The sequence below is a fragment of the Egretta garzetta genome, unplaced genomic scaffold (genome assembly GCF_000687185.1).
Source record: "Egretta garzetta isolate BGI_Z169 unplaced genomic scaffold, ASM68718v1 scaffold45, whole genome shotgun sequence".
NCBI lineage: Eukaryota > Metazoa > Chordata > Aves > Pelecaniformes > Ardeidae > Egretta > Egretta garzetta.
The window spans coordinates 9,240,877-9,254,689 of NW_009260028.1; the positions used below are offsets into that span (position 1 = coordinate 9,240,877).

At 37.6% G+C, this 13,813-nt stretch overlaps 1 protein-coding gene across 3 annotated transcripts in view; it reads left to right on the forward strand.

Annotated features, from left to right (window-relative positions):
- The first annotated feature begins 345 nt into the window (after positions 1-345).
- Positions 346-13,813, forward strand: part of MORC3 (MORC family CW-type zinc finger 3) — a 27,943-nt gene continuing 14,475 nt past the window's right edge. The window contains exons 1-9 of one of the 3 annotated variants that reach the window (XM_035896381.1): positions 509-572; positions 1,781-1,853; positions 6,069-6,201; positions 7,345-7,559; positions 7,838-7,985; positions 9,993-10,140; positions 11,359-11,490; positions 11,781-11,900; positions 12,325-12,422. In XM_035896381.1, the coding sequence (XP_035752274.1) occupies positions 513-572; positions 1,781-1,853; positions 6,069-6,201; positions 7,345-7,559; positions 7,838-7,985; positions 9,993-10,140; positions 11,359-11,490; positions 11,781-11,900; positions 12,325-12,422 (1,127 nt within the window). In that variant the 5' untranslated portion in view covers positions 509-512. Of the gene's footprint in view, positions 368-508; positions 573-1,780; positions 1,854-6,068; positions 6,202-7,344; positions 7,560-7,837; positions 7,986-9,992; positions 10,141-11,358; positions 11,491-11,780; positions 11,901-12,324; positions 12,423-13,813 lie in introns of those variants that run through there. The other 2 variants (XM_035896382.1, XM_035896383.1) reach the window with 2 other exon arrangements.

Consider the following 13,813-nt stretch of genomic DNA (forward strand, 5'->3'; position numbering starts at 1 on the left):
TTTTAGCAGTGAGCTGAGCAGATGATGAATGCTTGAATGTGCATCTGTGTGGTGGGTTTGTTTGGGTTTTGGGGGTTTTTGAATGCTAGTGTTTATGTTTTGTCAAGGAGGGATTTAAGGTGGAAAAAAAACCCCAAACAGTTATTTCTTGTGTATTTTCATTGTGAAGCTCAGAAAGCAAGGGAGCAAATGCTGCCAGCCTGTGAAAGGTTGAAGTGAAGAGAATGATGCAGAGATCTTAAGATCCACTGAGTTACTGTATAGCAGAGGAAGAAATCAAAAGATCCTTTTAACTGTGTGCCATGGAATATGTGAGGTTTCCATTAATAGGCTTGATGTAATTTTCTTCTTGGATTCTAAATGATTTGTAAGTACCTGTTAGGAATTTGAAAGGGGAACTGTGACTTGGCCTGACTCAATTTACCAGATTTTATAAAACTGGAGTTCTAAAGCACAGATGGCAATGAAGAACATGATGTCTATTCATACTTGTACCCTAGCTCGATGGAGAAATGCAGGGATTAAATTGCAGTCTGAAAGCGTGTCTAATGTCTTATGACCTTAGAATCAAGGTGAGGTTTTGTGGCAACTTACATTGATCTGAACTAGGGCTGCTGCTGCTGCCTTACTACTGCTCTGGTACCTGGCTTAGGGCTCTAGACATTGCTTGCAACGTTGTTGCTTCTTGCTGATAAATGAACTTGGAGACTTGAAGTGGTTGCTTGCTTTTATTTAGACTTTATGAACTATATGAAAGTGTTTGTTAGTGTAATAGTTCTGTAAAACTTATGAAGTATGGATATGTACACACTATTTTAAAATATTTTTCTGATTTTATATATATTGTGGATTATATTATGTTTTTTGATGTAACTGCACTGTACAAGGACTATTTCCAGTGCTTTATATTCCTAGATACTGCTTTTTGTGCCATCAACATAACTATGCCAGCAAGGCTTAAGCATATATGTGCAGTGGGTTTGTGTTAAAGGCCTTGTAAAAGTATAATTACAGATATTCTCAGTGGTAACGCAGAGGCAACCACATCAGTTTCAGCAGTTAAATTTCTCCAGACGTTGCGTTGACAAATCCTTAAGTTACGTGGATATTTAGTTCTGGTTTTCCTAGTCTTTTGACCTTGGTGAATATATATGAACCTAGTCTTTTATAAATTGCTCTAATACTTTTGTCACTGATGTCTATAAGGTAAGTCCCATAAATAGGTACTTTTATTTGCATATTCTCATCTAATCCTAGTAGCGGCTACATTCCCTTGGTTACATCTTACCATAAGTGAGGATAAAATGTATGAGATCTTCTAAAAGGACAGACAACTAGTTGAGAGAATCTGACAGGCAATTTTGATCAATATGGGAAAAAGGAGAAATTGCATTGGACAGTAAGCCACTGAGTATATTAGGTGCTGCTCACTTTTTGGATTAAGTTTAGTACTCATGGTTTAAGATGTACATTTTTAACACTTGAGAGCATGTGCTTCTGTTACTAGATTTGGACTATGGTTTGATAGGATGACAATATAACCCACCCTCAGAATATAGTATGATACTGTGCTGGATTCTGTATTGCTCTTCTGTATTTAATAGCTGTATTAATGTTCCCTTTAAAAGGTGTTAGTATGCCAATATCTAAAGGTATTACAGCCTTTTGGTAGTGTTATACAAAACAGCTTTGTTTAATGTTACTTTATTTAACATACTGTTTTCTGGCTTGGTATCGTTGAAGCGTGCAAACTAATGCCATTGTTTGTGGTTTATTTCAGCTTTGTCCAAAGTTCTTGCATACCAACTCTACCAGTCACACCTGGCCTTTCAGTGCAATTGCAGAACTTATAGGTATGTAGATCAATAGTTTGCCCGAGTACTTTATTGTAATACTTTTTTCTTGTTGTAAAACTTATTTCCTTCAGGTAGGGGAAAGTTGATCCTGTTGTTACTTTCCAGAATCTTAGAACTTTTTTTTTTTTTTGGTGCAATCAGATTGACTTCTTTCTTAACAGCATACATACTACCTGATGACAGTTGTCAGGGCCTTGTAGGATTTGCCAGTTTCTTTTTACTGAATTTATTAAGGATTGTCAAATACAGAAGACTGTGGGACCAAGTGAATTCCTTCTCTTCTAGTCCACCAAATGCAAGCCTACTGGTTTTGCTGTTCCCAGGCCCAGAGAGCAGTAAGGCTGAGTGCACATTCCAAAGACATGCGTGCGCACTGGCATCCTGTACAGACACAGCTGGCCATGGACAGATTAGCACAGACAGGAGGACAGTAACTTTACAAGAACCCACAAGCTATTCTCGAAACATGAACAGCATGTCGCCTTGTCCTATGCCTGCTTCCTGGCTAACCAGGTTTAAAGCTCATTAGTGGCGTGTATGCATACTCTCACTCAGTTATCACTCATGCTTGCCCACATTTCTGGGTGCTTCACCCAAGACGTGGGAGTCCTTCCAGTACGTATGGCCTGGGCTTTTTACCATTCTCTGGCTTAGAACTTGGATCTCAACGACTGCTGTTTTCTTCCAACTTGTTGGTTTGTCCAGCTTGAAGTTTGCTCACAGAACAAATGCGTACAGGCATGCATTGAGAATGGAGACCACACTCACATGGGAAATGGTTAGAAATAGTGTTTAGTGAGAAGGTACAACAGAGTGGCACAGGGTCCAACCACACAAGCACGCTGACCAGCAGCCAGCTTGTGCACAGCCAGCCTGTGTTATTTCCCCCCTGCCTCATTGTGCTATTCTTCTCCCATCCACTTTGACCTTTCCCTTTTCTTTGATGCTTCCTTAAAACATCCAATAGTAATTTTTGCACGTTGTCACAGTACCCCTCAAACATCCTGATTTTCTTCTTTTGGGTTACCAAGTATTCTGGCTGAATGCTTTCAGGGTTATAGTTGAGTGGTTCCTTTTAATGGTCCATCCATCCCTGTCCTAAGAGTTCTGCTCTTTGTTATTGTTTCTGTCATCTGCTGTTAGCTGGGGCTTGTGTGTCTGTTTAATTTATTAGCTCCTGTTGATTGTCTTGCCTTTGATTTTTGAATAGCTGTTAACTGGATATCTTCAGACTTGCTTGTTTCTCAAGTTAGGGAATGATTAGCAGACTTTCTTTAATTGGTTCCTCAAAATTAAGGTGTGGTTTGGAAACACTTGCCAAACTTATCTAGCAGTTTGCTGCTGCTGAAGGGAGAAACTCTTCTGGTCACAGGCTCCTTCATTTCCTGTGCACAAGTTTTGCTGTCGCTAATCTAGAAAATGAACCTAACAACAGAAAATAGGAATTTTTCAGCCAGATAAGGCCAGAGCTGTCACAAAGGAGGAAACCAGAACCACATGACTGCGGGAAGGGCTGGCTGTTCTGGGTTACAACATGTTAAGTCATTTCAGCTCTTTTATCGCCCCCATGCCATACCTGGCTGGAATGATGATAGGTGTCCTGTGCAAGGCATGCAAACTTGTCCTCTTCCTTTGCCTCTGGTTTGTCACATGTGTTGCTTTAACAAAGCTTCAAAAGCATAGTAGCAACATGTTGGTTTTAAAGGCTTCAAGTTAGTGATGTTGATTTAAATAAGTTTTGTAATTTGTCATTTGCGTGGTATATAAGACTATACCATATGCCAAATATCGAATAATATAAATAGGGTTACATTATGGAGGCCTGAATTTTAGTTTATGCAAACTTACATAAATGTTAATGGTCTGTATGCTAAAATTTGCCTTTTAAGCTCTAGTCCCTCCTGTCAACTTTCTGATCTTATATTGCTGGCTTCTCCTAACTGTTAGTCCTCAGTCAGATTAAATTTAGGTGAACTAATGGTGATACTTGGAAGAGGGTAAATAGGATATTTAGAGATAGTTGGTGAGCTAGCAAATCAGAAGACTTGGACAAATTATGGTTTTAGAAGAATATTTTTGGTTGTACTTGAAATGCCTTTTTCTGTTGATGCTGAAGTATATGTTATGAACTTTTTCACTGTGGATGCAATTTGTACTTTATGCTTACAGAAAGCAAGCTACCAAGCTGTGATTCCTTTTTGTAGGCTGCAATGTTGGCTTGAGATGTTTATTTAGGGCCTTCAGTGGAACCTGCAAAACAGGCAGTGAGGCGGGGGCATTGGCTCCTGCTGTGCCATAGCATCCCACCCCTCCTCCTCCCTTGTGCAAATTCCATAAGTAGCACAGTGGTGGTGAAGGGGGGAAAAAGAGATGCAGGAAAGTGGTGCTAGGGCGGATGAGATTTAAACTGGCTTTCCTGCCAAGAAGTGTTTGTGGAGCCGTGGTTTCTGTTTCACTTGCGGTAGTAATGCTGCAAGCTCTTTCGAAGCATGCAAATAGAAAGTTTAGGCTAAAGCAGTTTGTATTTCCCTTCTGTAAAAGTCGTACCTTCTTAGATTTGAACGATTTGCACTAGCAAAATACATCTGAGACACTCAGCTCTGTTAATACAGAACTGATGTGGTAGCAGAGCAGCAATAAATTTTTCACCTGAATTTGCTGCACCTGTGGTGTCAAATTCTAGATTTCACAGGACTATCTAGGATGCAGGGAGTTGGGCTTCAGGTTTTTTGCTTGCTTTTTTTTCAGTGTCTCAAATTTGATTATCTGAAGTTGTAATAGTATTTCAAATCTGTTTTCCCAATTAGAAAAAGCCCGCAGGCCTGCAGCAGGTCAGATCTTGTTGCAGCCGTGTATATTAATGTTGTGCCATTGTCTGCATTGTGGGCAATAACCTGGCCTCCTGAGAGACAGACAGAAGAGGTGTTTGCATGACTGGAAGAGTATATATTGCAAGAGCTGATTGGGAGACAGGAAATGAAAGTAGAAACTGGTTTCGGTTTCTATTCTCGCATTTGAGACAATCATATTCACCCAAATTTTTGCCTGTATGTTACTGTTCTCCCAAATAGGATTCGTTTACCTGATATGCAATAAGCCAGTCTTCACACACTGAGAGATGTTGTTTATTCGCAAAGTTGTGCAAGTTTGGGTGCTACCCAAAGGGCTAGCACACTTAGCAAGGCTTTCTCTAACTTTTATACATTACAATTAACATATCTAATTAATAATCACTATATTAGCTAATCATACCTATCTCTCATTGGGTCATAATTTCTTTGCTTCAATTTAAAAGTACCATGTGATTTTAATTTACTACGCATGCTCAAGGGGGGGGTAGTTTTTCCTGGCTTCCATTTGAGTCTGTGGTCACAATCTCCCCTTGCCTGAATTACCTTTCCCCTAGTTTTTGTTCTTGGCACATCTTAAGTAACTCTTCATGGTTTACTAATCAAGGCAATAATACAATAATACATCAGCTTGTCTCCTTTTCAATTACTTTAGCAATCTATTAACTAAACAAAAGCATAGATAGGGTAGGGCTTTACAATGGACATTCTACAGTGGCATTAATTTTGAATAACACTGTCACCTGTAATAGCTGGGAAATTGTGCGTTGTTTTCAGGTCAGGTTTGCCAGGTTTTGATGCAGCTGTTTCATTGTAAGGTTTTGATTTAGTGTTGTCATCTAAAAAGAAGATAGTGTTTTAGTGTAACACTTAAAAACTGTGGCTTCTTGCTTCTGTGCAAAAGTTGACCAATATTAAGTGACTTAGCTGAGAAATTTATATCTGTGCCAGCACAAAATATCTGCAACTATATTACATACCTAACTGTGGAGCTGAAAAATGGCTGCGATTTTAGAGCTCCATTAGTTTAGCATGTGACTCTTTGGGGTCATTAGGCAACTACATTAAGCTGCCATATTGACCAAATAAACATATGTGCAAGCATAGCACCATAATAAAGTTTGGGACAGCTATTCCATATAGCTGTTTGGCAGTGTGGCAAGACTTACATTCAGCAGATTGATTATATATGTATTGCTGATAGATAAAGCTCAGCTGTGTGCTACAGATAGATTTAAGTAACTTTGGAAGAGCTACTGTGTGACATCTTCACTGGAATTAACACTTTAAAATATATTCACACTTAAGCTGTTTAACTTTTGCTTTTTAGTATCCCACCCTTGTTTGTTTTCTTTCTCTTTAGATAATGCTTATGATCCAGATGTGAGCGCCAAACAGATATGGATAGACAAAACGGCAATAAACGACAATATATGCTTGACATTCACTGATAATGGAAACGGTATGAACTCAGAGAAGCTGCACAAAATGCTAAGGTGGATAACCTCTTTTGCAATTTTTTTTTCTTGTAAAAATTCCAGCTTCTAGTTCTGTTGTTGCTCAGCTTAGTCCTTTTTCTCACATGTAATCGACTAGTTTTGTTCATAAAGAACACTTCTGAAGGCGAGAGATTATCCAAGTGAGACTCTAGAATAGACAGGTGCTAGCAAAACTTTCACACAACTTTGTCAGTGTATTTTTATCTCATAAATTCCTTTTATCCTTTCTGTCGACCTTTCCATTTAACTTTCCATGCAGTGATTATGCTGTAAATACTCTCTGTAGTGCCCTTTAGTGGACCTAAGGAGAATTTAATTATTTTTTTTTTTATTCAAGATTGCTTTAGTTTAAGGTAGTAAGCAAGAGAAAAAAGGAGATTCAGTTCAAACCCTTTGGAGTACTGAAAACAGAAGGTATTGTGGAAAACTGAAGGGGAATGATAATTATGTTGATGTGGTCTGTCTGTTTATCATTAAATAGTCTGTATAGTTTGAACTGATCTTTCTGCAACTTTTGTTTCTAGTTAGCAAAGAGGTTGCTGTTCAGTTGCTTTTTTGGTATGAAAGATTACTCTGCCTGCAGATAAATCTCTGGGTCTAAACTTGAGCAAGCTTGAATTCAAACTATTATTTTTCTTTTCCTGTTAGATACCATAATGAATAGTTTGCTTACTAAATTCCATGCTTGATATACAGTTACCTGTTTTACTTCAAATGTAAAGTGTCATTACTAATGGAAAATCTGTAGATCACACATCTTCAAGCAAGTGGAGGAGAGAGGAAAAAAAAAAAAGCTCTAGGTGCTTTTCTTAGTATTTATTGTGAAGCCGCAGGATAACTCTTAGAGTCCCTTAAGAATGGTTATTGCATAATTCCAGACAGATGATATTTCTTTTTTATACTTCAAGATGAAAGCAAATTTCCCTGAATTCCTGTAGTGAAGATTTAGCGATGTTATATGAGTAACTTTCAGGATTTGCTTAACTGTTTGTTGCTTAATTGTACAGCAGTCCCTGATCTCTAAAACAAGAGATTAACTCATTGTGTTTAAGTCTAATTTAAAAAGTCTTGCATGCATCTTTTTTGTTTTCAAGTTTTATAGGGCTTTTTACACTCTTCTAATGTTTTTGTATGTTTCAGCTTCGGCTTCAGTGAGAAATCTGTGATGAACGGCCGTGTTCCAGTGGGACTGTATGGAAATGGGTTTAAATCGGGGTCCATGCGCCTGGGAAAAGATGCAATAGTCTTCACCAAGAATGGAGAAACCATGAGCGTGGGCCTGTTATCTCAGACTTTTCTTGAAGTCACAAAAGCAGAACACGTCATGGTTCCTATAGTGACGTTCAACAACCAACATATCCTTTCAACAATTCCTGAATGAAAAGTTGTGGTAATGTGCAAAATTTGCATGGTAATATCAGTAAAGGAAATCTCCTTGTCTAGTCATATGGATAGCCTAAATAAATTGTAAGATGCAAGGAAGGCTATAATTTGTTAAAGCCCTTACATTTGTAGCAGCTCTGAGATGTGGAATGAGAACCTGTGAAATGAGCACAGGATACTGTTGCAGAAGCTTCCTCATCTTATGAAAGCTTACTTCATTCAAAGTTACTCTACTTAACATAATGCTTACGACAGATAAGTGATCCAGCAGAATCCAAAAACAGCCTGAAGGCCATCTTAAGCCATTCTTTATTTTCTACTGAGGAGAAATTACTAGCAGAGCTAGATGCTATAATAGGGAAAAAAGGAACAAGAATTATCATTTGGAATCTTAGAAGGTAAGATGAAGTCCAGTCTTATGTCTCTCATTTAGTTTGTTATCTTTCAGTGTATACAAACACACAGGGGCATTTTTTTTTAACTGCAACTGTAAGACTGTTAACTGCAGACTCAAACTTGCATGATTGAAAGGCTGTAATGTTGTGTGAGAACTGTTGCTAATATCTCAAGTAGCAAAGCAGAAGGAATGAGAATGTAAAGGACTTCATATTTTCCTTTGATAAAATACTGTTGGTTTTGCCAGAAGGAAAATTGAGATAGATACATCAGAAATCTGTTATTTCAGACCTATGAAATTATGAATGCAAAAATTCGAACAAAAATGTTTGTATATACAGGCAAGTATTACTGGCTTTCTAAGTTTGGAGTCAGCAGTATCCTTCTAGAGGGATCTAGATGTTTCTAAACTTCTTAACTGTTTATCATAACATAAATAGAAATCCAAGTAAATAAATAGTTGTGTGTATTTATCTTCTTTATCTACTTGCCTCTGTGGGATTGTTCATGGCAGTACAGATTTCCAGCCTTTTCTAGCTTTGACTTGCTTGTTGCTTTGGTTTTTTTAAACAGCTGTTGCTGTAGCAGTGGCAGATGGGTGTCATCACTTTCCATCCTTCCCTTTCCTTTACATGTTTGCTGCTGCCTTATTAGCAGGGAACCTGTCTGATGGTGTGTCCAGGAAAGCTTTAGCATGCCTTCAACTGTGATGACGCTAATTGGTTGGGAAGATGTTGTCTTGTACTGTGTTCTTAAGTGATTAGCTTACTGTAGATTTAAATACCTGAAATAACAAGGTATCCATAGGAAGCAATTTTGAACTGTTTCAGTCCTGTGGCTTTGGCAAGAAACTAGCTTGGGTTTCAGTTTCTTATCTTTAATGTTGCCCATCAGAAAAAGGGCGGGGTGTAGGGGGACAGGAAACTGCACCTGGATGAGTTAGATTAAGTGTTACAGGACAACAAAGATCTTGGTCAATTACCTCCAGCTTTCTTGTATGAAAATCTCCTAAGCAAAAAGTGATTCAGGGCTCTGATACTCACAAGAAACTAATGAAATAAAACCACCCCAAACTTTTTACCTGCTGTAATAGATGTGTTACTAATTCTGGTTGTTTCCCCTTGCCACCTGCTCCATAAGAAAAACTTTACCTTCTTTACCCTTCAAAAACTAATTTCCATTGCCCGGGTAGACTTTCATTTATTTTTTGATATGAACATTTTTAGGAATGTGCATCACTTCATTGCTTGAGCAAAAAAAAAAAACTTACAGTGAACTCAGCTCACTGGACAGGGTAACTTTCATTTTCTGAATTTTGGAGTGTATTCATGGGAAGTTGTGGGAAAGAATACTTGGGGGGGGTGTCATGTTGTTTCTTGTATGTTGTAATCAATTCTACTTTAAAAAAAAAAAAGAGCTGTTTAAGTATTAAAAGACTTTTTTTCTTGAATTTCTGGAAAAAAATCTGGAATATTTGTGCCAACTATGATATATATCAATATTGTGCAAAGGTATTGCCAGTATGCTGCAGTGTATACATCTGCAACTAAATATAGTATATACATCTGGTGAGTGGTGCAGTAAGAAATTGTGATAATTATTGAGTTGGAAAGCTGTGATGTCATTTTTGCAGCATTAAAAACCTTAAGAATGCAATTTGTAGTGTTCAGAAATTTTACATTTAGAAGGAATGCATGTTTCTTGGTCCATCCAGAGTTTGAACCTGATACTGACTGCTTTTATTTTTGAAGTGTGACCTGTTCAGAATGAAGTTAGAATTCACAAATGTCTCACTTGCTATCACTTCTTTTGTATTCCTTGGATATCAGAACGGAACTGGTGAACTTAATTTTTGTGAACTCTAGCAAATCTGTGAAGAAAACCACCATGTCTCAAAGGAATTCCCTTTCTCTTGCATCTTTGTGATATCCACTGGGTCCACCACAATATCTTACCTTGTGTTGGTTTATTTTTCCATAATTAGTATTTTTTTTAATCTTCTGTCTTAGAGATAAAAATGAAAAAACAGAGTTTGACTTTGACAAGGATAAATACGATATCAGAATTCCAGAAGACTTAGACGAAACAGGCAAAAGAGGATATAAAAAACAAGAGAGACTTGACCAGATTGTTCCAGAAAGTGACTACTCACTGCGAGTATGTGTAACTTTTTTTAAAAAATTTGTTTGTTTACTTTTGGAAACTGGAGGGTGTATGTTTTTATTTTAATATAATGTACTGTACTACAGAAGTGTTGATTGGGGGGAGGACGAATTTAAATGTTAGGGCAATATGTCAACATTAATTTTGAAAATTGAAGGTGGAATGTGCTTGTGAACTTGTGTAAACATTTGCCTTTTATTTAGAAGAAAATTACTGGGTTTTATGTAGTTTTGTAAATAACTTTTGATGTTAAATGTAGCCATCATTATCCACTAAGGAGCAAGAAGGGAACGCGATCAGTAGCTTCAGAAATTAAATATGGGGAGTGGGTGGTTGTCAGCAGAGTAAACGTTCCATTGTAGTACAGGTATACATGCATATAGTACTGATGCCCGTGTGGATCTTTTAAAACAGGGTTTGGTTGACAAAGTGTCATTTCTAGGTTTCAAAAAGAGGTAAAGGAATTGGGACACAACTCCATTGTTTGAATACATGCATGCAGACAGGGACAAAGCTTTTCTGTAGGCTAATTGGTATGACCACTTGTTTCCACTACTGATTCACAAGCTTTGAAGGCTGCTTTTTGTAAGAAAGTGCATCTGGAATTACTAGGTGTTCTGGACACCTCTTGTGGATAATATTCACAAGTATTATTCAGGTTGAAACTAAAACCTTCAATTATTCTAAGACTCACTGAAGTCCTATATCCACTTCAATTATTAGAAGTTGTAACAATAATGATAACTGAAATGCAAATTAAAATTCATATCTCTAGATGTTTATAAGAATTTTGCATGGATATTATGAAGCTATCATAATATGCAGTTGTTTGGAACAAAGTTAACACACTTGTGTTTGTTACTTTAAAGTTTCTAGTAGAATTTTTAATCTTTCAGTAGGGGATGAGAAAAGAGAGGCTTAAGTGTTTGACTGAGAGCTCTCTTAGTGGTAAACTGTATCTTCAGACACCTGATTAACTTGTCACATTTGAAAAAATTGTCCTTCAGTTGCTATTTATTTAATTTGTGATATATGTATGCTTATTATGCACACTTGCATAATGCACTGGATTCAAGCTGGAAGAAAACACTTTTCGTAAAACTTAATTAAAACTTGACTTTGTCTTCCTAAACTTAAAGTTTATTGTAAAACATTTATATCTCGAGGTGTTTAGGTTTTTTTTAATAACAGGAGTTACTGTATGTTTTGTAGGCTTATTGCAGTATCTTGTATCTGAAGCCAACAATGCAAATCATTCTGCGAGGACAAAAAGTGCAAACACAGCTGGTTTCCAAAAGCCTTGCCTTCATTGAACACGATATGTATAGGCCAAAATTTTTGAATGTATCCTTTGGTAATAAGATCATTGCACGCTGAATTTAATGAGTTTTTATGTAAGCTGTCTGGATTCTGCTGGCTATGTTGCAGTTATACCAACGTGTGGGTTTTGTTTGGGGTGTGTTGTGGGTGGGTTTTTTTGCGTGTGTTTTTTGTGTGTGGTGAAGACATACTAAAAGAATTATCTCAATATAAAAAAAGAAAGTTCCAGGACCCAGTTTGAATGAACATTCAGAGTAACTATATTTTTGTGTTAGATGAGACTAACCAGATTTTTCCTTAATATCTGGTAAAAGGGCAAAACAGTAAGAATTACTTTTGGATTTAACTGCAGAAACAAAGATCACTATGGAATAATGATGTACCATACAAACAGACTCATCAAAGCTTATGAAAGAGTTGGCTGTCAGTTAAAGGTAAGAAATTAAAGCTCAAAAATATTTTAACATCTTTAGAAATCACTTTCACTCAAACGCTGATTTTAAAAAAGGGTACAGATGCAAACTAGGATATTGATGTATCCTTTATAAAACCACTCCTGCAGCAGTTAAAAATTGTATTAAATTGTATGCAGTTGTTTTAATGTTCGTTTTTGAAACTGAGCTTGATACACAAAATAATGGGCCTAAGCATATCTTCCAGGACAAAAAGAGGGATGGAACAGAGGATTTTTTTTTTTATTTACGGGGTTTGTGTTTAGAGTTTCTTTTTGCAGAGAAGTCGTAAGCCAGAAAATTATTTTTACCTAGTGTATATGTAGCTTATAATTATCTCTGACAAACTTGCAGTATTAGCATAGAATATATGTTGGTTTTCCTAATAGATCTTAATTTCTTCCAGGCAAACAACATGGGTGTTGGTGTAGTTGGGGTAATTGAATGCAACTTCCTAAAACCAACTCATAACAAACAAGATTTTGACTACACAAATGAATACAGGTGAATGTATATTTTTATGTAGACTTTCTATTGAATAATGTTGTTCACTGTGAAATACTTGATCATAAAGGCTGCTTTTTTCTAAGTAGTAAAAATAAAAGCTTATGTTCCATCATTAAACTGCATGACTGTTCTGAACAGTAGGGGTGGGATGTTTACATCTACACTGTTCATACAGTGTTCATTGTGCAGCCAGTGAAGTCTATAGAGTATCGTGCGCATCATTTTAAAGCAAGTGCCCTAAAAGTGGTTGGTTGGAATTCTGCCCCTCACTGGTTGTAAAATGAGCACAGAATAACTCGCTGAGATGTAGATATTTGTATGGCACATGACTAAAATGGTGATACATGAATCCCACAGTACTAACTTTTTTCATAATGATTTTTGTTTGGTCTTTTTTTGGAAACTCTTTGTTGGATATCTTTGAGCTGTTCTTTTCAATTTCTTTCCTGAGTGGACTTGTATGCCCTCAGATCCTCTGCTACCTGATAGAGCATTAAAAATACCTGACATCCTGAAGGCAGTAGTGATTTGGGACATTGCTTTGTTTCAGTTTTTATTTCTAACACGGGGTTGCCACTTTTTCACATATCAGCATCCATCCCATCAGTCAGTATCTAGTGTGATATTTCCTATAGTTAAACTGTGAACCAGGCTGGGAATCTACTCTGACTTAAATTTTCAGAGATGATGACTGTTCTTAAGCCAGGTGAATTTCCTAGTCTGTTTATGCTGCTCTGCTGTGAATCAATTGTGCTGGCATTGTGGAAGAAAGCATGTGGGAGAGGAAGGGCTAGAGCGGTTGAGTTACCTAAATACTTCTCAGGCTGAGTTGTAAAAACAGTCCAGGGAAAACTTCCTGAATACAAACTTTGAGAATTGTTCTGCTCTCTATTACTTTCTTCCCTTTCATGATGACAAGGCTATTTTCTGTTCTGCTTTGTGTTAAGGGGTATTAGGAGTGGCCACCTCCTCCAGCAGTTCTGTTCCAGGACTCCCTCCTGCCTAGCTGCTGGAGCCCAGCATGGGGACTCAGGGTCTCTGCCCAGGTTGAGGGACGTGACTGCCGCTTTCCTGTTTGCAGGTTTAACCCAGTAGCAAAACTGAGCACGTGTCCTAGGGGCACACGCACAGAGGACACTGACATGGCTGGTTACGCAAACTGCAGCAGACAGGGTGCACCTACATATATGGGGACTCACATAAAACCTAATCAGCCAAGTCACCTTCCTCCTCTGTGGCTGGTAGTTAGAAGCTCTTTAGTGGGGGTACACACTTGACACTCTAGGTTCACAAGCACATGTACATTTGTGGATCCCCCACGGCCCCTCTGTCCTCCTGGGACCTCTGCCTGGATCCCAGGCCCTCTTACCTGCTTCACAGTTTCCCTA